Genomic DNA, 24,753 nt, shown 5'->3' on the forward strand with positions numbered 1-24,753 from the left:
GCCCGGCTAATTTTTTTTTGTATTTTTAGTAGAGACGGGGTTTCACCGTGTTAGCCAGGATGATCTCGATCTCCTGACCTAGTGATCCGCCCGCCTCAGCCTTCCAAAGTGCTGGGATTACAGGCGTGAGCCACCACGCCCGGCTGACAATTTTTTATAATGAGTCAGTCTTTGAAATGGACTCTATCTTACTTGCTAACCTACGTTCACAATAACATCTCTTACCTCAAGTTTTTTCCTGTAATTGACATAAAAGCTGGGGAAATTTTCTAGGCGCATATTATTATTGACCAATATTTTTATTCCACCTTGTTTTATACTCCCCCAAATTAGTCATTATTATGCCATTGTATAAGTTAGTGTTTCTTTAGTTTTATTTGTGATTCTTAATTTATTTGTACATTTTTCTTCAAATACCCAATTCTATGTTTCTGATTTCAATGTGATTTTTTTCAAAAGGACGTTCATTAGCAGTTCCTTTTTTTCTGGAAATGACAAATAAATGTTAAATTATTTCAGTCTTTTCCTGAGAATATTTTTATTGTTTCCTCATTGTTAGATATTAGATAGCTATAGAATTCTGGGCGGAATTCTAGTTATTTTTCTGTACATCTTTGCAAATATAACTTCAGTTTTGTTTTTGTTTTTTTTTTCCGGCCCTTATTGACACTTCTGAGAAAACTCTTCTGACATCGAGAGGTATTATTTTGTTTGTTTTGGTCCTTTTTTCCTATAGATTCCCTGTTATTCTCTGGATGCTTTTAAGATAGTTTTCTTTATTTTTGGTATTCTATAGTTTCACTGTGGTAGTCAACAGGCTTGTATATTTTTGTCTAAATAGCTGAGAATTCACGTATTCTGGAAGACTGGAAATAGTGTCTCTCCAGCATTGTCCACATTCTCTCCTACTGTAAATCCTTTTAGACCAAAGTCTGTCCTTCTCATTCACTCTTTCAAGTCTGGTAACTTTATGTTACCATATAAATACCATATATTTCTTGTCTACATATGTAGAATATTTTTGTCACTTTAAAATGTATTTTCCCAATGTACTGATTTCATTTTCAGTTTTCTATTAGCTACTGTTTTTAGTTTTTAATTTCTAGAATTTTATTTGCTTTCTTTAAAAAGTCTGTTAACTTTTCTCATAGTATTCCCTCAGATTGTTATAATGATCTCAAATTCATGGGGTTTCAATTCTGATTGTTGCTGAGTCCACTATATCACCTAGGAGATGGGTCTTGTTTTTTGTTTCTTTAGGGAGAATCTTTTTCTGTTCTGGAGTGTCAGAGATTTTCTGAAGATTGGTTTTGCATTTGCTTCTTCTGTTCCATGAGAATCACCAGTTTGAGATCAGCTTTCATGATGATTTCTCTTCATGGAGGTCTCGGTTCATATGAGTTAAATAAATTTGAACTTCAAGCCCCAGGAAAGCACAGGTCTATTGTTTCAGATTATCAGGGAAAATGTTCTCCTACTCAAAGCCTAGGCAATGAGTGGTGAGCGTGAGCTTTCTGCCAATCTTTCAATGCTGAATATTTTTCTCCTAGTTCACGCTGCTACTGAGGATACAACCCTTTGAGGATAGCAACCTCATAATGTGAGGTTTCAGACTTAATTCCCTGTGTTACATTGCCCAGTAAATGTTCTCTTCTCCTCATACAGTGCCCTAAATTAGGCATTAAAGCCCAAACCAAATATCTCTCAAAACCAGCCTCTACTTTCCCCACTCACCTGCAGGATCATCTCCAAGGTCAGCTCACTTGCTTATCTTCTGGTTTTCATTTTTTCCTGATTTTTACATCAAACAGTTTCTCTTTCTTCTGAAATCACGTATACTGTTAAAAGTATTTGTGTTACTTTTTATCAGGTATTTGAAAGCGGAGAGTTTAGCTTTAATATACTATGTGTGTCTAGAAGACCAAAGTATTATCATTATTATCAAACAAAAACCCAAATTTCATTGAAAATTAATTATGTAAACTGCGAAAATATCCATAAAACGAAGTTATTCGAAAGAATATTCTCTTACCACTGCAAAGTGATGAAGCAACTTGCACAAACATTTTTATAATACTGTCAACTGAAGAATAACAAGGTTCATAAATTTGGAAAGGAAAGCTTTATTTTTTATAAAAGGTTGCAGCCTGCAGGGTGGCCATTCTGACAGGCTGGGAAGCATGGTTTCCTGCCCAAAACTGGAAACAGACACTTTGACAGCCAGAAGAATAAGACAGAAATTTATGCAGAACAGGGTGGCTGAATATACATATTCAATAAGCTATAGGAGTCATGAATATTTATGAAAGGAGAAACACGCACACGCGCAGTTAAGCTTCATACCTGTCCACGGGACCCATGTTCAAAACACGGTGGTGTTAGCATATTGCGAGGGTGGAATTTTCAGCCCTCCGACACTGAAAGGTGACAGAAAACCCTCACTGCACATCCTCCGTAGACTGGCCAGAACCACTCAGTGGTCAGTGGTCTCCAGCCAGGAAGGAATGCTGGCTGGTTGTTTTGTCTAAACCGCAAAAAGGAGAGGCAGTGTAAGAGGGTTGGTTGATATCAGGGGTGGAGTAAGTCTTTCCAAAGGGTTTCTGGTTAACTCTTAGGAAAGAAAGGCAGTGAGCTAGGGAGGGAGTATCATAAAGTGTATTCTAAATTCCATCCCATCATTGCTAGGAACTCAGTTTTCAAGATTGCTCTGGGCCCCCCTTGGCCAGGAAGGGGTTCATCCAGTCAGTTGAGGGACTTAGGATTTCATTTTAATTTTTCAATATAATATAAAATTATGCAAGTATTTACATAGTGACCACTGGGGGAGGGAGATAGAATTAAGACAAATTCTACATTTCACTTTATACAGCATGCATCTTTGATATTTAAACAGCAAATAACATTTTAAATAATAATAGAAAAAGCCATGTAAGTGAAAAGCACAGGAAACTATTCCCCCGTGCATATTCAGACAAGAAACATGTTAGTCTTACTTCTATTTCTTGCCCCTGTTTATCCATAATAAGATAAAGGTAAGATGAATATGAAATAAGAAAATGCCATTTTATTTTTAATTTAAATGGCGTGGTTAGAATAGCTGCAGCAGGGGTAGTCTGCAGTTTCATGGGCAACACAGAACAGCTCAATTTGCAAAGCAAGTACTCATTAGCTTAACGTAAGGCCAAGCTGTGATTCCAGCAGAGTCTGCTTTAGGGCAAGTCTTCGGAATACAGGAAAGCAGAGGCAGTCCAGCTGGGGAAAGTCACGCTGCAAAGGTTGCATTTGAAAAGTGGTATATATATATATATATATATATATATATATATATATATATATATATATATATATCCTAGTGAGAATTTAATACTCTAATTAGAGAACCTGTTTGAAGGCTCCACTTTGAACTTGGAATGTTTAGTTATTTAAACATATTATTCAATATTTGTCTTCCCAACTGAAAGTAACACCTCCTTCCAGTGTCCTGATAATAGCACGCTATTCCCATTACTATGCCACTTACCAAATTTTGTATTTTAATTGTAATTCCTGTATTTCTCTCCACTGAAGAAAACTGCTTGATGATAAGGACCTTCACTTATTTATGTTCAAATTGCCAAGAATGACTCCAAACAAGTAATTGTTGAACTACAAGTAGTCCTCATTCACTCTTTCATTCACTCATTCATTTTCTACCAATATTGTAAGTGATGACTATGTAGCAGGCACAGTTCTATGGGCTGGTGAAATAGCCACGAAGAAAACAGACCAGCAGCTCTGCATGATGGAGCTTACATTCTACCTATTTCACCTGGGTGGGATAGATCATGCAATAGAAGGCAATAAATGCTTTGGAAAAAAAGCAGAAGCCAGGTGAGAAATACAGGAAGTGTTGGGAGATGGGGTATAATTTTAAATAGCATAAACAGGGCAGGCTTCACTAAGAAGGCAGAGGGGGTGGGCCCTGTGAATACCTAGGGGAAGAACATCAAGGGCACAGTGAAGGGCAAAAGTAAAGGCCCTGACTCCAGCAGATCTGCTATTCCAGGTTCAGGAAGAAGCCCACTGTAGCCAGAGCAAGAGAAATCAGGAGCAAGGAGAACTGTAGGCGATGAAGTCAGAGAAGTTACCAAGAAGATATTATGTATCTTGTTGACCATGTAAGGACTTTGTCATTTACATGGGAATAAAACACTGAGTGTTCATTTTCTTCTAAGATCAATTGTATAAAATAATGGTATAGTTTATTTCGGAGTGTGGTGTGAGAGAAAACATTTTGCGCAGAGGAGTAACTAATTTAATTTTTATTTTCCTAGGATCACACTCTCAAGGTTGTTGAAGGAGATTGCAAGGTACAAGGACAGAAGGGAAACTCACTTGGAGGCTATTATATATATATAATAAATAAGTAAATTATATATATATATCGCCTCCCAGCAATTCTATTTATATAAAATATATTTTATGTAAATAAACTATAACTCATAGGGCTTATTTAATATTTAATATATAAATAATATATATATTATATATATAAACAATATATCTATTGTTTTTGAGACAAGGTCCCACAGTCAGTCACTAGGCTAGAGTGCCACGGGACAATCACAGCTCACTGCAGCCTCACCCTCGTGGGCTCAGGTAATCCTCCCACCTCAGTCTTCCAAGTAGCTAGGACTACAGGTGCATGCCACCACACTCAGCAAGATTTTGGCATTTTTTGTGGAGACGGGGCTTCGCCATGCTGCCCAGTCTGGTCTTGAACTCCTGGACTCAAGCAATCTGCTGGCCTCAGCCTCCCAAAACACACACATGCACCACTGTGCCCAGCCAGAGGCTATTATATTAACAAAGGAGAGTGATGATGGTGGCCTGGGTAAGGATTGTAGCAGTAAAAGTAGTAACAGTTCATCAGTTTCTAGATAGATTTGTAAGTTGGAGACAACAGAATCCATTGACAATCGGATATAGCAGGGGTAACCAAGGAGAAAATACAAGTCAGGGGTTCTTAGTTTCTGTTTCTGGTTGGGCCAAGAAAGGGCCTTCCCCATCCCTCTTTTCTCTTATCACTAGAGAGAGAAACTAAAAACCATGGCTTCAAGCTGCTAAAAGCCTAAAGCAAAAAAAGCAACAACAACAACAAAATAAGACAGGTTGGACAAGCTTGGGATATAGTAAAAGTTGCAAAAAATACAGGAAAACTGTGAGGTGAAGGGAGACAGACAAAGATGGGGGATAGTAAAGAGGGAAACAACCTAACTAATCATATTTTATTTGCAACAAGTTACTTAAGGTTTTTGGGGTTGGAAAGACATATATTGAATGCCTATAATATGCCATAAAATATTTTCAGAATTTTACCTGAGTTAAATCTTTTAACATTTATATCAACTCTTTGAGGCATATGCTGTGATTATTTTCACTTTGCAGATTGCAAAACAGACACAAAGAAGTTAAGGAACATATTTGGAATCTCCTAGCTGGTATTTTGCACTGTGAGGATTCAAGCCTAAAAACCCTACCTCCAGAACCTGTACATTCTAACATTAGATTATATTTGATATTGTTTATTTTCCTAAAATTATATTATTTCTTTTTTTTTTTACAAAATTAGTTCACTGTAACTATAGCTATGTATACACACACACACACACACACACACGCACACACACACACACACCCCCACACGCGCGCGCGTGCCTCTGAGTTAAAAACAAAGATACAAGCGCCATCTACTGGCACTACTAATCTCAGTCTACAATTCAGTATTGGTATAAAAATATAATATGTAAAGGGAAGAAATATGTTGTGATACGTGTGTGGGGTGGGAGTGGTGATCAAAGAAATGTGACTAAAGGTTAAATAACAAACTTTTGCAATGTTTGCATAGTCTTCAGCTTGAACATTGCCTTTTTTATCCTTTACCGAGTTTTTCTTTATCCACATTCATCCATTATTCTTTCATTTGCTTATACATTCATTTATGTATTATTTATAAGCTGTACTCTACATATTTTGTGCACTCAGTACTTTGCTAGAGCTAGATGCTGAATTTTGAAGAATTTGTGAGAAAGTCCATGTCCTGATAGACTTTTGGGGGAAATATGCACATATATTTATCATATAATGTGGTCATTGAAATATAATAAATGCAAAGATAAAGCAGTGGTGGCCAGGAAATAATCAATTTCACTTAGGGATAGAAGAAGGCTCATGGAAGAGATGATTATTTTAATTTTTCTACCTTTCTATCAACTGTCAAGTGCCACTATCCTGTAGAGATAAAAGTATATTGAATTGATCCATTTGCATTCAAACCTTCAACGCATTGCCACCAGATTTATTTTAAAATGCCTAAAACGTGCCACAGGTACCACCTATTTGCTATGTTCATCACTTTGGTCGCATATAATTAGTGGCTTCCTATGGTGCTAGCTATGTCACCTTTGTGTGCCTGATTTTCTTATCTACGTAGTGGAATGAATACAGTTCCTAACTCATAGCGTTGTTGTAATAAATTATTACAGTTATTCTAATATTCAGAATACCCTCTGACAAATATTAAGTATTCAGTAAATGCTAGTTGTTATGATAATCATCACATTCTTCTGCCTGGCCTACTCAACTTTCCATTATTAGGGCCTCATGGTATACCCTTTGCACTACAAGGACACCCAAAGTCTCTTGTGAAATATTCAAATTTCAAATCAACCCAACATTTATTGAAGGCTAGCTGTATACTTCACAGGCACGTTTTACTCTACCCGGAACAGTACCTTCTCTGTCCTGAAACATTATTTATGGTTGGTATCTCCTAAGCCTTTGTCTGACCAAATCCCACTTCATATTTCAAAGCTCACCTCACAACTACTACGCTTTCCACGAACCTTCATTTTATGAATAATATCTCTAATTTATACATTCATACAATTCTGTAAGTTTCAATGCCTTGCCCTTAAGGGTCTCATGTTGGCCCTTATATATAGACATATATATATATAGACATATATATATGTATATGTATGTATATGTCTATATATATATATATATATGTCTATATATAAGGGCCAACATGAGACCCTTAAGGGCAAGGCATTGAAACTTATATCTATATCTATCTATATATATATATATATAGTAGGTGACCACATTTCTTTTAAGTGCATATTTCTTGTTTTTTGTTTTTTTTGTTTTGTTTTGTTTTTTTGAGATGGAGTCTTGCTCTGTCGCCAGGCTGGAATGCAATGGCAGGATGTCGGCTCACTGCAAGTTCCGCCTCCCAGGTTCACGCCATTCTTCTGCCTCAGCCTCCCGAGTAGCTGGGACTACAGATGCCCGCCACCATGCCCGGCTAATTTTTTGTATTTTTAGTAGAGACGGAGTTTCACTGTGTTAGCCAGGATGGTCTCGATCTCCTGACCTCCTGATCCTCCCACCTCGGCCTCCCAAAGTGCTGGGGTTACAGGCGTGAGCCACCGTACCCGGCCCCTATTTCTTGTTTTTATCCATCTTGGTGATGTTTGGCTGGAGTCAAGGGACAAACACCTGGCCTCCAAACAGGAGACTCTACCAATTTTGAATAATTTTACAAACTCTTCTTCTTACTTAGGATTCTCATGTCACCTCTGTCCTCAGGCTTATTAAATCATTCCTCTAGGGCGCCAATATTAATGATGAAGTTCATATTTTTTCTAAGGTGCAACAGTGTGGAAAAAATGCTAACAGTACTAAATTACCTAATAAATAACTTGAAATCAGTGATCAAGTGGTATGGCATATAAATTTGAAAGACGTGAATAAATTGAAGATTTTGAAAATACATTATAGATGCCAAAATAACATTTTAAAATTAAAAATTCACAATATTGAATACAATTTCTATAAAATGAGCTTTATGTTAATACAGTTTGAAGACAGCACAATCAAGGTATAGATCATTTCTTTTTTTTTTTTTTTTTGCTTTTTTGAGATGGAGTCTTCCTCTGTCGCCCAGTTGCGTGATCTCGGCTCACTGCAACCTCCGCCACCCGGGTTCAAGTGATCCTCCTGACTCAGCCTCCCGAGTAGCTGGGATTACAGGCACCTACCACCACCCCTGGCAAATTTTTCTATTTTTAGTAGAGACGGGGTTTCAGCATCTTGGCCAGGCTGGTCTTGAACTCCTGACCTGACTCTACCTGTCTCAGCCTCCCAAAGTGCTGGGATTACAGGCGTGAGCCACCACGCCCGGCCAGTATAGAGCATTTCTAATACCTCCAGACTTCGTGTCTGCTCCTTTGCAGCCCATCTCCTGACATCCTCCTGCTGAAAGAAACCACTGATCTGCTTTCTACTTGTCTCTATAGATGAATTTTTGCTATTTCTAGAATTTAATATAAATGTAATCATGTCATATGTGCTCTTTTATGTCTAGATTCATTTTTCTCAGAATAATGTTTTTAAGATTCACTTGTGAAGCTATGTGTATTCTTTTATTGCTGAGTATTTTTCTAGCGCATATATATATACCAATATTTGTTTATTCATTCACCTGTTGATGGACATTCATTTTCAATTTGGGGTTATTATGAATAAACATGCTACAAATATTCATGTTCTTTGGGTTTATAAATGTTTGTTTTTGTTGGTTAATACTGAGGAATGCATTTGATGGATTGCTTTTAAATATATGTTTAAACTCATGAGAAACTACAAAAGAGTTTGCTAAAGTGGTTGTAATATATTACATTCTCAACAGTGACGACAGTTCCAAATGATCCACATCCTCACCAACACCTGGTATTATCAGTCTTTTAACTTTAGCCACTCTAGAGAATATGTGGTGGTATCTCATGATGGTTTTAATTTCCATTAGTCTAATGACAATGTTTTAAGCATGAAAACACTTAAATATTCCACAGGCTTATTCCCAGTTTGTAAGTTTTATTTGGTGAAGTTCTAGTTGAAAGGTCTTGTCCATGTTTTCATCAGAATGTCTTACTGGGTTTTAAGGGATTCTGGTATCTTCTGGGCACAATTCTTTTGTCAAATATGTGAAGTGACAACTGTGGTTCTCTTTTACTTTCTTAAAAGTTCCTTTCAAAAATTTAAGGTTTTTATTTCAAAGAAGTTAAATTCATCATTTTTTCATATATTGTTTATTCTTTTATGTATCATGTAAGAATTTTTTGTCTACACCAAGTTGCAAAGATTTGTTCCTATACTTTCTTCTAAAAGATTTAGAGTTTTGGCTTTTCTTTTTAAGTGTATAGCTCTAGTACAAATTCAAATAGAATATATCAGTAAGAGCAGATATCCTTGCCTTGTTCTCAATCTTATAGGATAAGCATTTAGTTTTTCACTGGTATCCTCTTCCCTGTAGAAATTTTGTAAATGCCCTCTATCAGTTTGAGAAAGATTCCTTCTTTCTTTGCTAAGAATTTTTTTTATTGTGATTATGTGCTAAACATTCTCAAAGCTTTTGCTACAGTATTTGGTTTAGATATGTGTCCTCTCCAAATCTCATGTTGAAATGTGACCTCCAATGCTGGAGGTGGGCCTGAAGGGAGGTGTTTGGGTCATGGGAGCGGATTCCTCGTGAAGAGCTCTTTCCATCATAATAAGTTCCCCTTAAAGAGCCTGGCAGCTCCTCCCTCCAGCTCTTGCTCCCCCTTTGCCTTCTGCCACGATTGTAAGCTTCTTGAGGCCTCACCAGAAGCAGATACTGGTGCCCTGCTTCTTGTACAGCTTGCAGAACTATGAGACAAACCTCTTTGTAAATTACCCAGCCACAGGCTTTTCTTTATGGCAACACAAAGTGGACTAACACACTACTTCTACTGATATCATCATATAGCTTTTCTCCTTATACTGCTAAAATGGAAATTTACATTGATTAATTTTCAAATCAAACCAACCTTGCATTCCTGGGATAAACCCTACTTGCTCGTTAGTTGTCATTCCTTTTATGTATTACTAGATGTGCTTTATAAATATTTGAATACACATGTTTGTGTCTAGGTTTATAAGGGATATCAGTTGGCAATTTTCTTATGAAGTTTTTATTTTAATTTTTGTATTACAGCAATGCTGGCCAGATAAAGTAAATTGAGAAATCTTCTATTATCCACTAATTTCTTCAAGATTTTGTATAGGATTTACTTTACTCCTTCTGTAAGGGCTTGATAGATTACATTAGTGATTCCACCTGGATCTAGAGATAGAAGGGAGCATTAACTACAATTTCTTTAATTAACATTGGGCAATCTAAATTTTCTATTTATGCTTGAGCCTATTTTGGTAATTTGTATTTGTCATGGAATTTGTCCATTTCAACTAAATTTTAAAATATAGTGGCAGAAATTTGTTCATAATAGTCTCTTTTTACCCCTTAGTGTCTATAGTATACATACACATAACTCTTACACTTCCAATATTGGTATTTTGTATTTTCTCTCTTCTTATAATGCTTTTATCTACTAAAAAAGAAAATCCACAGTATATGAAAGGTATTGTTGGATTATGCCAAATAAAACGAAAATTAGGACTATTTTGTTGTTATTTCAATGTGGAATCTTTTACTTGAATTCCAGTATTGAACAATCTCAGAACTAAAGTATTGTATGTTTTTAAGTAAAACTGAATATGCTTTACACAGTTTGGTGAGAGATTATTTTAAACATCGTTCAGATTTCTTGATAACCTTACAGAAAATAAATTAAGCATATATATATATATATATATATATATATATATGTTTTCCCTCAAATGTTATTTTAAGTTCAGGGATACATGTGCAGGATATGCAGGTTTATTTCATAGGTAAACATGTGCCATGGTGGTTTGTTGCACCTATTAACCTATAACCTAGATATTAAGCCCAGTATCCATTAGCTATTCTTCCTGATGTTCTCCCTCCCTGCTTACCCCCGCCTCCAACAGGCCCCAGTGTGTGTTGTTCTCCGCCATGTGTCCATGTGTTCTCATCATTCAGCTCCTACTTGTAAGTGAGAACATGCAGTATTTGGTTTTCTGTTCTTGTGTTACTTTGCAGAGGATAATGGCTTCCAACTATCCATGTCCCTGCAAAGGACATAATCTCATCCCTTTTTAATAGCTGCATAGTATTCCATGGCATATATGTACCACATTTTCTTTATCCAGTCTATCATTGATGGGCATTTAGGCTGATTATATATATCTTTGCTATTGTGAATAGTGCTGCAATGAACATACACACACATGTATCTTTATAATATTAATATAATGGTTTTTATTCCTTTGGGCATATAGCCAATAATGAGATTGCTGGGTCAAATAGTATTTCTGCCTCTAGGTCTTTGAGGAATCGCCACACTATCTTCCACAATGGTTGAACTGATTTACATTCCCAGAGTGTAAAAATGTTCCTTTTTGTCCATAACCTCACCAACATCTGTTGTTTCTTGACTTTTTAGTAATCACCATTCTGACTGGGGTGAAACGATATCTCACTGTGGTTTTGATTTGTATTTCTCTAATAATCCGTGATGTTAAGCTTCTTTCCATGTGTTTGTTGGCTGCATGTCTGTCTTCTTTTGAGAAGTGTCTGTTCATGTCTTTTGCTCACTTTTTAATGGGGTTGTTTGTTTCCTGTAAATTTGCTTAAATTCTTCACAGACTCACTCTGGTTATTAGACCTTTGTCTGATGGATAGATTGCAAAAACTTTCTCCCATTCTGTAGGCTATCTGTTCACTCTGATGATAGTTTCTTTTGCCGTGCAGAAGCTCTTTAGTTTAATTAGATTCCATTTGTCAATTTTTGCTTTTGTTGCAATTGCTTTTGGAGTTTTCATCATGAAATATTTGCCTGTGCCTGTGTCCTCAATGGTATTGCCTAGATTTTCTTCTAGGTTTTTTATAGTTTTGGGTTTTACATTTAAGTCTTTAATTCATCTTGAGTTAATTTTTGTATACAGCATAAGGAAGGTATCCAGTTTCAGTTTTCTGCATATAACTAGACAGTTCTCCCAGCACCATTTATTAAATAGAGAATCTTTTCCCCATTGCTTATTTTTGTCAGGTTTGTCAAAGATCAGATGGTTGTAGCTGTGTGGTCTTATTTCTGAGTTTTCTATTCTGTTCCATTGGTCTGTGAGTCTGTTCTTGTACCAGTACCATGGTGTTTTGATTACTGTAGCCTTGTATTATAGTTTGAAGTTGGGTAGTGTGATGCATCCAGCTTTGTTCTTTTTGCTCAGGATTGACTTGGCTATTCAGGCTCTGTTTTTGGTTACATATGAATTTTAAAATAGTTTTTTTTCTAATTCTGTGAATAATGTTAATGGGAGTTTAATGGGGATAGCATTGAATCTATAAATTACTTTGAACAGTATGGCCATTTTCATGATATTGATTCTTCCTATCCATGAACATGGAATGTTCTTCCTTGTGTTTGTGTCATCTCTGATTTCTCTGAGCAGTGGTTTGTAGCTCTCCTTGAAGCGGTCCTTCAATTCCCTTCTTAGCTGTATCCCTAGGTATTTTATTCCTTTTGTAGCAATTGTGAATTGGAGTTCATTCATGATTTGGCTGTTGGCTTGCCTGTTGTTGTTGTATAGGAAGAGCATATATATTTTTTAATTCCACTTTACATTTGTAAAATAAAATGCAAAATATTTTTATGTCTGTTTTCGTAACACAAACATTTAGTATGCATGTATTTCTTTTTAAGTGTTTGACTTTCAATATTTAAAATAATACTGCTTGTTATTTGAAGAAAGTTCTAAGACTACTTAATGAATTTACATAAGCTGTTTGGCAATAGTGTAACAAGGGACTTCTGCTAAAAGAGACTGTTGCAATGATAAAATAAAGTGCATATTTTCTTTAAGGATTAATGTTTCAGTAATTCCACAAGAAAACTAAAGACCCCCAATTAAATGTTTTTAAGTTTAACTTTTATATATTTTCATAATGAGATCAAAAGAGGAGTTGGAGTTTAGGGTCAGAAAAAGAAAATCATTCTATGTTCAAATGACTACAATGTGCATATGCTATGTCATGTAGGGGTGAGATTAAATCAATAATTTTCAAGTTCATCATCTCATATAATGCATACATATACATGTGAAATCAGACTTGTTATTCTGTTATTATTAAATGACATGGAAAAGAAAATATTAAAAGACTTTCTGCCATTATCTCATTTCTCTTTCAAATTGGGTAACATATAATAAAAATATGTACTTTTTCCTCCACAGGACCTGACTGGGGACCTGAGGGAGCAGCTTTCAGATCACTTCAAAGATGTGATGGTTGGCCTCATGTACCCGCCACCACTGTATGATGCTCACGAGCTCTGGCATGCCATGAAGGTAGTGATCTGACCCAAAAATATGCCTGTAACAAGTACAGGCCAGTATTTCAATAGAGGGGAAACTGCCCTGTGATTCTCCTACATACTTATGTGATCAAGGAGAGGGGAGGGAATATCTAAACAATGATGTAACAATGGAAATGTTGTGATCAAGGGCAGTGGCCTTGTTAGGAAGCTGGAGCCTCCCCGGCTGAGTGGCTGGGATCAGCCTGTTCTTTCTTTTGTTGTACAAAGTCACAAACTTAGTGAGCCAGCCCCAGTGCTGACCTACAACAAGGAAAAGTGAACAAGCCTCCAGGGCTATTCAGATTTGTCCCTGAGCATGTATTCCTATATTGAGGATAATGTATTAAAAATGATGTGAATCTTGTTACATTATTTGTAAAAATTTGATTAAGTCAAAAGATGATATTAAATCAGGGACAATATATAGATGACATCTTTATATTTTCTTTTTATGACCTGAAGTTCATTCTTTATAGAAATATTTTTTTTTTTTTTTGCTCAAATGTATAAAAATCTTAATTTGGAAGAATTGGAATCAGTGTTTCTTACAGGAAAGTTATTTCCATGAAATAAGTTGACTGTGGATTTTTTACAGATTTTGTTGGCTAGGTACAGGGAACAAAGAGGGCCTTGGCTTTACTTCTTTCCAAATGCAGATATTAAACACCTGCAGAACTGTTGAAATCATTCCAGTACGATGCTTGCCAATGACCAGATTACCACAATCTGTGAACAATGTGTGACAGAAAAGAGGCAACAGGAAAAAATTAAAGGACATGGATTTTGGACATCACATTTACTGATCCAAATAGGCATTGTACAAAAATTATATGAATTTTAACTAATCGCTTTTAACACGTTGCATGTCAATTCCTACCTCTTGCAAAATTATGTCTAAAAATTATTTAAAAAATAAAGTTATATGTTTATATGTTGCTGTTTTGATTAAACAAGTGTATTTTATCAATTAAGGATTTCTGAGGCTTTCCTAAAAAAGGTGTATTGTCTTTAAGATCACTTTCAAAGACCAATATATCCATGTGTCTGCAAGAGACCACAGAAAGCATCCATCCAAATATTTATGCAAATTGTACAAAATTCCACATCTCCAGAGGCAGGCACAGGTCCCTAAAATATTCTCGGCAAATTAGAAAACCTGTATTCTAATGTCAGCTTGCTAAAGAATTAATATTCCAGCAGCAAATGGAATATCAAATATCATTCCAACAGCAAATGGAAATGCTCAATGCCATGAGCATTGCTTAAACATGTTTTTCTCCACATGTTTAGAAATGCTCATACTGTTTTATTCTAAATGAAGAAACAGAGTTTCCTTCAGATAATATTAATTCTTCAGGGTCAAATAGGTAGTAAATGGCAAAGCTGGAACTAAGATTGTGCCTGCCTTCATCCTAAACACACTTCCTTTCCCCTGCCACTTCTCAACACACTGGAAATGCTGTATCTCTTTCTTGTACAAAATGTACACTATTACTTCCAATAAGAATATCCTTACATTTATCTCTTTTTTCCTTTCTCTAGGGAGTAGGCACTGATGAGAATTGCCTCATTGAAATACTAGCTTCAAGAACAAATGGAGAAATTTTCCAGATGCGAGAAGCCTACAGCTTGCGTAAGGAAATATACATATGTGAATATATTTGACACATATAAGAACTGTATAATACATTAAATATTCCAGTTTATGTATTTTGAAGAATTATCTAAGACATTCTTACATTTAACATAGGACTCACTGAGGACCAATTAACTCATTAGGTAAAATTGATTATTAGTGCACTAAAAATGAAACAGTTTGCTAGACAATCAAGTTAAGCAAATTTTCCAGGAAAATAATTACAAGTCTCTATGAGGTGAATGTTCTCATTAAGACAGGAAAGTGTCCCACATTTTAATTCAGGGAGCATTTCACCTCTTACCCAGGAAAGATCCAGCATATAGAAAAAATAAAGTACAATAATGGCTCAGTGAATTCTACAAATATATCTGCTTTGCTTTACATAAATTTCACATTCCTGCAATCTACCGCAAAATCAGATTTTTATACATTTCAAAAGTAGAAAGGGTAACTATTTTCACTTTCAAAAAGGTATAATGCCTTAAGTTCTATTGCATTATGTACTATATGACATTATGTCTCAAGAAAATGTTGTGGACAGTCATCTCTATTGCATTCAAACAAAAACGAGACTTTTTTTTTTTTACTGATCTTTTTTTATTATTATTATGCTTTAAGTTTTAGGATACATGTGCACAATGTGCAGGTTTGTTACATATGTATACATGTGCCATGTTGGTGTGCTGCACCCATTAACTCGTCATTTAGCATTAGGTATATCTCCTAATGCTGTCCCTCCCCCCTCCCCCCAACCCACAACAGTCCCCAGTGTGTGATGTTCCCCTTCCTGTGTCCATGTGTTCTCATTGTTCAATTCCCACCTATGAGTGAGAACATGTGGTGTTCGGTTTTTTGTCCTTGCGATAGTTTGCTGAGAATGATGGTTTCCAGCTTCATCCATGTCCTTACAAAGGACATGAACTCATCATTTTTTATGGCTGCATAGTATTCCATGGTGTATATGTGCCACATTTTCTTAATCCAGTCTATCATTGTTGGACATTTGGGTTGGTTCCAAGTCTTTGCTATTGTGAATAGTGCCACAATAAACATACATGTGCATGTGTCTTTATAGCAGCATGATTTATAATCCTTTGAGTATATACCCAGTAATGGGATGGCTGGGTCGAATGGTATTTCTAGTTCTAGATCCCTGAGGAATCGCCACACTGACTTCCACAATGGTTGAACCATACAGTCCTACCAACAGTGTAAAAGTGTTCCTATTTCTCCACATCCTGTCCAGCACCTGTAGTTTCCTGACTTTTTAGTGATCGCCATTCTAACTGGTGTGAGATGGTATCTCAGTGTGGTTTTGATTTGCATTTCTCTGATGACCAGTGATGATGAGCATTTTTTCATGTGTTTTTTGGCTGCATAAATGTCTTCTTTTGAGAAATGTCTGTTCATATCCTTCACCCACTTTTTGATGGGGTTGTTTGTTTTTTTCTTGTAAATTTGTTTGAGTTCATTGTAGATTCTAGATATTAGCCCTTTGTCAGATGAGTAGGTTGCAAAAATTTTCTCCCATTTTGTAGGTTGCCTGTTCACTCTGATGATGGTTTCTTTTGCTGTGCAGAAGCTCTTTAGTTTAATTAGATCCCATTTGTCAATTTTGACTTTTGTTGCCATTGCTTTTGGTGTTTTAGACATGAAGTCCTTGCCCATGCCTATGTCCTGAATGGTATTGCCTAGGTTTTCTTCTAGGGTTTTTATGGTTCTAGGTCTAACTGGAAAAAACTTCTTTAAAGTTCATATGGAACCAAAAAAGGGCCTGAATTGCCAAGTCAATCCTAAGCCAAAAGAACAAAGCTGGAGGCATCATGCTACCTGACTTCAAACTATACTACAAGGCTACAGTAACCAAAACAGCATGGTACTGGTGCCAAAACAGAGATATAGACCAATGGAACAGAACAGAGCCCTCAGAAATAATGCCGCTTATCTACAACTATCTGATCTTTGACAAACCTGACAAAAACAAGCAATGGGGAAAGGATTCCCTATTTAATAAATGGTGCTGGGGAAACTGGCTAGCCATATGTAGAAAGATGAAACTGGATCCCTTCCTTACACCTTATACAAAATTAATTCAAGATGGATTAAAAACAAGACTTTTCTGAAAGGAATGAAGTCAGAACTTTCGCTAAAATGTTAAAATGAGATGAAGCACTTAGAAAAAGTAGTGGGCTGGGCAGCAGTCTATGGAAATAGAATGCATAATTCTGAATTTTGAGAATCAGAGAATGTGAAACGACTCTCAATCCTTTTTTTTCAATTTTGGAATAAAGATTTTTAAAAACTAGTCCTATGCTTATGTTACCATTAGGTGACAGAATTCTTTGGCAGACAGTTTATTAACAAAGAAATGTCAACAGGTGGACTATATTTCCTGGGCTTTCTACTCACAACTGGGAAATAACATTAACTTATTCAAAACACATTGATATATAGTTCTATAATAAATCATACCTTTATCATGTTTTCTTATGCAGAATACAGCAATAACCTCCAAGAGGACATTTATTCAGAGACCTCGGGACACTTCAGAGATACTCTCATAAACTTGGTCCAGGTATGGCATTCCAAAATTTACATCACTTTGCACTATCTAAGAAAATAGGTATATGTCATTGCCAAAAAAAAAAAATAGAACAGAAAACTCCAGTATATTACAGTTCAACAGTAAATTCTGTGTAGTAACATTTACTGCAGCCATGTTCAAAGTACTCAACTAGAAATTCAACTTGTTAAAGAGAAATACAGATAATGCATCAGCTCTATTTTCAAACAATTAAAAATCTAAAGAAATTATAAATATACATGTATGTATAATTAATTATATATTCTGAGAAAATTAAAAGAGTAAAAATATTACAATTAAAATTAATAATTCTAATTAGAAATAATTTCTTTTTTTTTTTTTTTTTTTGAGACAGTCTCACTCTGTCACCCAGGCTGGAGTGAGTGGCATGATCTCAGCTCACTGCAACCTCCTCCTCCTGGGTTCAAGTGATTCTCCTGCCTCAGCCTCCCATGTAGCTGGGACTCCAGGCACGTGCCACCACATCCAGCTAATTTTTGTATTTTTAGTAGAGATGGGGTTTCGCCATGTTGGCAAGGCTGGTCTCGAACTCCTGACTTCAGGTGATCCGCCTGCCTCAGCCTCCCAAGTTGCTAGGATTACAGGCGTGAGCCACCATGCCCGGCCTTAGAAATAATTTCATTTTTAAAACTGCTACATGGGCTTAGTGCACACTAACATTTCTGAGCTCCTACAATGTGCCTAGTACTGTGTGAGGGGAGAAACAATTTTCTCATTTAATAACAACAAAACACTATCATACAAATATTCTCATAAGTACTTCAGAAAAGAATAATCAAAAAGTATAAAGTGCTAGCTCTATGATTGTCTAAAGAGCTAATAGGTAGAAATCCCGAATTTGATTGCTAGAGACTCTAAATGCCAGCATATGATCTTCAATGCAGTCTATAAAAATTCTGTGGTGTTATATATTACCAAAAAGGAACACTACTTCAAGTTAAAAGTAGAGTTTATCATTTATGTTTCTGTACTGACTAAATGATATATAAGTATTTCCATTTAATGAATATTTCTTGAAAATATTCCACATATTAGCATTGTAATACATTGTATACATATTCTCCAATGTGCCTGTTATCCTGTTTAGCAAAGGCACTCAGGAATGCAAAGAGAAAGAGAGTCAGCGTTCTGCTCTTAATTTCTAAAAGAGAATCTCAAAGGCCACAGCTGAGAAAAATGTCTTAAAAGCCGGAATTTTGGTTTGGTTTGGTTTGGTTTTGTGTTTCGTGTGTGTGTGTGTGTGTGTGTGTGTGTGTGTGTGTTTGTTTGAAATGAAACAAGAGTTTCTAAACCCTCAGACCTTTCCTTTACACATCAAAGGCATAGTAGTTAGCAAAGAATTAGTAGTCACCAAAGAATTTCACTAAAACCAAGAAGTCGATAGAATTTTGTACATGGGAACATGACATTAGAAAAGATTTCAATGCCTTTAAAAAAAGAATACATGAAAGCCTTTTTAGTGGGAACAAAGCTGGAAGAGTAGGACCTAGGAAAGAGAAAGATCTATAATCCAGGTGGAGGCGACTAGAGTGAGAATCCTGCCTAAGGCCCTCAGGAACCCAGAGCCCCACACTCTTCTTAGGTGAGGAGTTAGAATCACTAGATAAAAATGCCAGATAGATCATTGTCTATTTTTTCATCCTTTTCTCTGAACCCCTCCAGTCCCAATTGCTTCTATGAGTTCCTGGATTTGTTTTTAATCTAAACATTTCTGTGGCTACTGTGGATAAACTCTGAGAAGTCCTTCCCTGTCCTTTATCCTGGTTGGCTTTATCTGAAGAGGTGCTATGGAGAACTGACAGTACTCAGTCCCTGAATTTTTATGGTCTGACTTATCTATTTCATGGAACCGTTCTACTTTATGATGGTGCAAAACTGCTGCAAATTTCACATAATAGTTGATATTCCATAAATTATGTGAGATATGTAACACACTTTATTGTAAAATAGGCTTTGTGTTAGATAATTTTGCCTAGCTGTAGGCTACTGCAAGTGTTCTGAGCACATTTAAGGTAGGCTAGGCTAAGCTATGATGTTCAATAGATTAGGTGTATTAAATGCATTTTTGACTTGGGATATTTTAATTTACAATGGATTTATCAGGACGTAACCCCATTATAAGTCGAGAAGCCTCTCTATATCCTTGGAGGTTGTACCACTTTCATAGCAGCTCAACTTCGGCAAATTTAGAGTCCTCACGTTTTGTTTATAGCATACGTTATCAATGTTTCTTTAATCTGGGTTTGTAATGTCTTTGAAAATGAGGATCTCTTAAAAACTTAGAAGAGTTGTGATCTACTTGCTTTTGGTTAGGTCCATTTACCACTTAACCACATGCAAAGTTCTTTCCTAGATATATTTCTCCAGTATGACTTTCTTTGCATCCTTACTCCCTCATTTATGCCTTTTTTATTTTCACAACTCAAAAACATTTCCTTGAAGGATCTCTCCGAAAGTAAACTGGCCAGGTATTACTAGAGGGCTGAGTCATAAAAGACCCTTACTTTTCAAAGCCTCTTCGAGTCTCAGCTTACATTGCTTGGAATCAGTAAGTGGTTTCTCTTTCTAACTCTTCAAGGCACAAAATTTCTAAACTTTCTCTCTTCTCCCTTGTGTGTCTGCTTGCAAACTAGCCAGTTATTTACTGAGCTCATCTCTTTCTTGTAATAGATGTCTAAAAGCATAAAGTAAATGCCATTTCTCAAGCTCACAGGAAGACCAGAACAGGTGCTACCGATCAGAGTGCATTTCCCTTCCAAGAAGTGATCCAGGGACTTAGTCTCCTTCCACCGTTACAACTGGCTTTTAAGTTTATCATGTCTATCTTCAACCCAGGGAAACAGAAAGAGAATAGAGGTTTCTTCATGGAAGTGTTTATGAGCCTTGTTGTAATGCATATCCATTTCTGCTCAAATATCATTGGCTAAACCCTCACTCAAGGAGGCCTACTTAATATCAAAGGCAGTGAAGTTATTTGTCTTCAAGGAAGTTGAAACAAGTTTTACAATCTTTATTTAGTGTATCTCTTCTTCTTCTTCTTCTTCTTCTTTTTTTAACGGAGTTTCGCTCTTGTCGCCCAGGCTGGAGTGCAATGATGCGATCTCGGCTCACTGCAACCTCCCCCTCCCGCGTTAAAGTGATTCTCCTACCTCAGCCTCCGGAGTAGCTGGGATTACAGGCACGCGCCACCAAGCCTAGCTAATTTTTTTTTTATTTTTAGTAGAGATGCGGTTTCACCATGTTGGCCAGGTTGGTCTCAATCTTTTGACCTCTTGATCCGCCCGCCTTGGCCTCCCAAAGTGCTGGGATTACAGGCGTGAGCCACCGTGCCTGGCCAACCAGTGTATTTCAGAGCTGTGAAAGAGAATTGAACATTGCAACCAAGAAATACAAATGGGTAACAGAAGATGGTAAAGACATATTTGTCAATAAATAGAAAACTGATGATGATGACTATATTAGGCCCACATAGAATTTCTAAAGGGAAGCATATATAAACAAAGAATTTGCTTCGTTGTGTTTGGTTTTGGTTTAGTTTAGTTTAATTTGGATTTCTGTGGTTTGGCTGCATAGTTCATAAAACTCCCACGTCACCACTCCCAGTAAATCATCCTATTCTGAGGATTTTCATCTGTAGGATTATCCATGTCAGTGGAGAAAAGATAATTTGGTTTTTCACAGTACAAACTGAAGCTTCTGGTAAAATGTAGGTATAAGCTCATTTTAATTTGTAACAGATGTTGAAGTCATTTGTAGAAAAATACATTTTCAATAATAATTACTATTTTAAAATAATCTCACTTGACAAGATGCCAATTGAATATTTTCTAACTTTTACATTTTATAAGATTAATTTTAATTAAAAATTTTTCTCAATTTAAAAGGTAATTTTACAATAATGTTGCTACAATAATATAAATTAAAGCAACAGTTTCCACTCAGAGATTCTTCTTGGCACAGGTATTGCCCCTAACAGAGTGAAGCCAACAGTTCCATTATAAACCATTATAAATCCTAATATCAAACAAGTTTTTATTGCTTTAATAGGAAGGAAATTATTTTCCTAAGGACTTTATTTAATTCCATTAAGACTACATCACAGTCAAATCCTGCTCCTGTTCCCTCCCTCCCGTAGGTGTTGATCCCAAGAACATTCCATAATTAACAGGCTGTATGCTGATCTCCGTCTCAAAGTCATCTTCCCAGGAAACCCAACTGGCAATATCCCCTCTGTGTAGAGATGAGGAGACTTACTTAAGATTAGAGAGGTTAAGTGGTGTGCCTGACATTACAGGTCTACTTAATGAAAGGGCTGACATGAAGTCAGGCCTGGATGCACTATACCTCTGCTGTTGGATTGTACTGCTCCTACCTCCAACCCCATTTGGTTCCACTCCAATTCTACTTCTATTTGGTAAAATGTCAACGATCAAAACTCAAATCCTCTTAGCATTTCTGCACCTCTTTAAAGGTTGAGCTATAAACCACCTAAAATAACTGACATCTAAGAATTAGGATCACAGTGTATTTTTATAAAGCAAACATTCTTGTATTTCAGGGGAAAACACAAGTTCCAAAAATGAAACATGAGGGAAAATAAATCACAAGGGAAAAAATAATCAATGAATGGTGACTTTTTGGATGTAATAGGGCAATCAATTTTATTCCCAATTGTAGTTATTTTTTTCCTAAAATTAATTAAACAATGATGCTTTATTAATGATAGGGTGTGTACATGAGTATTTGTATATACAATAATATTGTTTGTGTAGATATACATATATTTTAAAATAACACACAATATTTTATCACTGGTTTTTACCTAATTTGGATTATGAATGTACAGGATGAACTATTACTTTTTTTTAAATATCGACTTGAATTTTTGATTTTCCTTCTTATATATTTCATTAAATTTTTCAAAAAATGTAGCACCTATAAATTTCTATGAATTACATGTATGAATAGCTCAGATTTTTATTGCTTCCACACACAACTTTATTTCCTAGTTTTAACAGAAAAAGCTAATCCTGTATACTGCAGACAGGACAGAATCAACATTCTATTGCTTGTGTTTTAAGTTTAGAGTTTTAGGCTTTTGGTTCCTAATAGGCATAAAGGTCTTCTCCAAACCATGATTCAGGACCCAAGAATCTTTTCCATTTGTGGTTCCACCAAAAGTGTTACTTCTTAAATTTGATTTCTAGAATTGGGATATTAAATATATGTATGAGTATTTAACCTTGGAATAGCATTTAAGTACAGTAAAATTTTCCTTTCAACACAGAATACCAAAAAGTGTGGGTGAATCAAGACTTACATTTTATAAGAAGCCAAGGAAAATTAATAAAGTTTACTTTAACATTATATACTTATAAAGTTTCACAGTACATTTTCCTTAAAATGTAAAATACACATTTTCCTTACAATGTAAAATACAATTCTAAAAATATAATACATATTTCATAAAGATTATTTAACTCACAACAGAAAATGGAGGTAACAAACTATTAAAAACTTAATATAATGTCCTTTAATAATAGTTTATTTGAAAATCAGAAGTTCCGTGATAATTTATACTGTTCGTAAAATGTATGACTTCTCGTAGACTGTTAAATAGTTCAAAGATTTTCTATTGGCTTCTCACTTCTACATTAATGACCCCTCAGTTTGGAACCACTGACTTAGGATTTGGATCAGTAAATTCAGAAAATTGGAAAAGATATAAAGTTAATAATGGGATTGTAAAAGTCCATCACTTCTCTTGATCATTGTCTGTGGTGTACACCATTTCAGAGAGAATCTGTCTAGATATTTTACAAAAAGAAATGGAGTTTTCTTCCTAACGGGAAGTGAAATTTGGAGCTGGTGAGTTCCTAGTGGATAACTGTGGGGCACCGTAGTATAATCAAATCTCTCCCATCAGTTTTGTATCTTTGGATTTATCATTTAACCTTTATAAGATTCAGGTTTTTACTCTGTAAATTAAAGGATATAAGCTGATCCTTCTTTCAATTCCTTTCCAATACAAATATTCTCCAATTCTTCGGTTGTTATAATCAAGTCCTCTACCTCCCTATGCACCTTCACTTTTAGGATCAAAGGGAAGATGACCCATGGTTTTCATATTTTTAACATCACTAAAATTCAGACACACCCATTTTTTTTTTTGAATTAATAGAGACTGGGGTAATTGGAGCATAGGAGCCTTAGGCTTTTATGAAATGGCAAGTGTTAAAAATCATTGTCATATTTTCCAGAAGAGAAGATCTTTTACTTTATCTATAAAGTGTTTCCTGACAGGATGATTTCCAATAAGGAAACAACTGAGCTGGAACACATTCTTCTTGAAAACTAATGCCAATTATTAAACTGGCTCACAATGCTTCCTGCATGCTTTTATTACACAGATTTATGAAAGATCTAATTATCTGTCAAATAATGAAAAATTAGTCACTTAGAGATTAATCAATATGTGCAAATCACACTGGAGATGATAAACATTTTCAGGAAGAGAAAGAATGGAAACTACCCAATTGGATACTTACTCCTTATCTTGGCTGTCAGAATTCTCCTATGACAGTTTCTTGAACTCGTACAATGAGGCCTCTGGGAGTGTTATGGCCGACAGCTTTCAATAATCATCTGTAATCAACTCATCGCCTCTAAATATTTTCACCCACATCTTAGTTCTTTCATTTCTTCCCTTCCCATGTTTATCATGCCCGCAAACTAAATTCTGTACTCATTTATGCCATTTTCCGGTATTTACATCAATTAAACATACCTTGTGGCCATCTCAGGCCCTTTATATGACAAAGCCAGCTTGACTCTGCCTTTGTCAAAGCCAAATCACAATCTTACTTATTCACATTGTTTAAATCCACCAGTGTGCTTAAAGTGCTCTTGGCAATTAGCTGCATAGGAAAATAAACAGATGGGCACCATTTCAGGCTAAATGTCCAAGACAATTATCTTTCCAAACAATATTTCAGATATGTAAAGTTGCAGAAAATTCTTAAGTATTTCTCACAAACTTTGCAAAGTCAGGAGCTTACTTAGCTATAAAGGCTGAAGATCACTAAGAAAATATCAATAATCCAGAAAATCTTCCCACATCCACTGATGCATCTTTGAAGTCTGCTATCTAAAGTTATTTCTTTACTTTT

At 35.7% G+C, this 24,753-nt stretch overlaps 2 protein-coding genes across 12 annotated transcripts in view; one reads left to right on the forward strand and one right to left on the reverse strand.

Annotated features, from left to right (window-relative positions):
• The window catches only part of ANXA10 (annexin A10), a 147,309-nt gene that overhangs the window by 107,673 nt on the left and 14,883 nt on the right, over positions 1–24,753 (forward strand). For all 6 annotated transcript variants that reach the window (XM_063638410.1, XM_063638412.1, XM_063638409.1 and 3 more), the window contains 3 exons: positions 13,219–13,332; positions 14,883–14,973; positions 17,475–17,554. In XM_063638410.1, the coding sequence (XP_063494480.1) occupies positions 13,219–13,332; positions 14,883–14,973; positions 17,475–17,554 (285 nt within the window). The remainder of the gene's footprint in view (positions 1–13,218; positions 13,333–14,882; positions 14,974–17,474; positions 17,555–24,753) is intronic.
• Positions 1–24,753, reverse strand: part of DDX60 (DExD/H-box helicase 60) — a 200,900-nt gene that overhangs the window by 18,875 nt on the left and 157,272 nt on the right. For 2 of the 6 annotated variants that reach the window (XM_063638369.1, XM_063638362.1), the window contains 2 exons: positions 2,344–2,524; positions 1,735–1,838 (listed from right to left, as the gene is read on the reverse strand). The exons of 1 other annotated variant lie outside the window; for it this stretch is intronic. The gene's annotated coding sequence lies outside the window, so the exon portion shown is untranslated. Of the gene's footprint in view, positions 1–1,734; positions 1,839–2,343; positions 2,525–22,228; positions 22,788–23,743; positions 24,502–24,753 lie in introns of those variants that run through there. 3 more of the 6 variants (XM_063638364.1, XM_063638367.1, XM_063638365.1) reach the window with 3 other exon arrangements.

Source organism: Symphalangus syndactylus, chromosome 4, assembly GCF_028878055.3.
Source record: "Symphalangus syndactylus isolate Jambi chromosome 4, NHGRI_mSymSyn1-v2.1_pri, whole genome shotgun sequence".
In the NCBI taxonomy this organism is placed as follows: Eukaryota; Metazoa; Chordata; class Mammalia; order Primates; family Hylobatidae; genus Symphalangus; species Symphalangus syndactylus.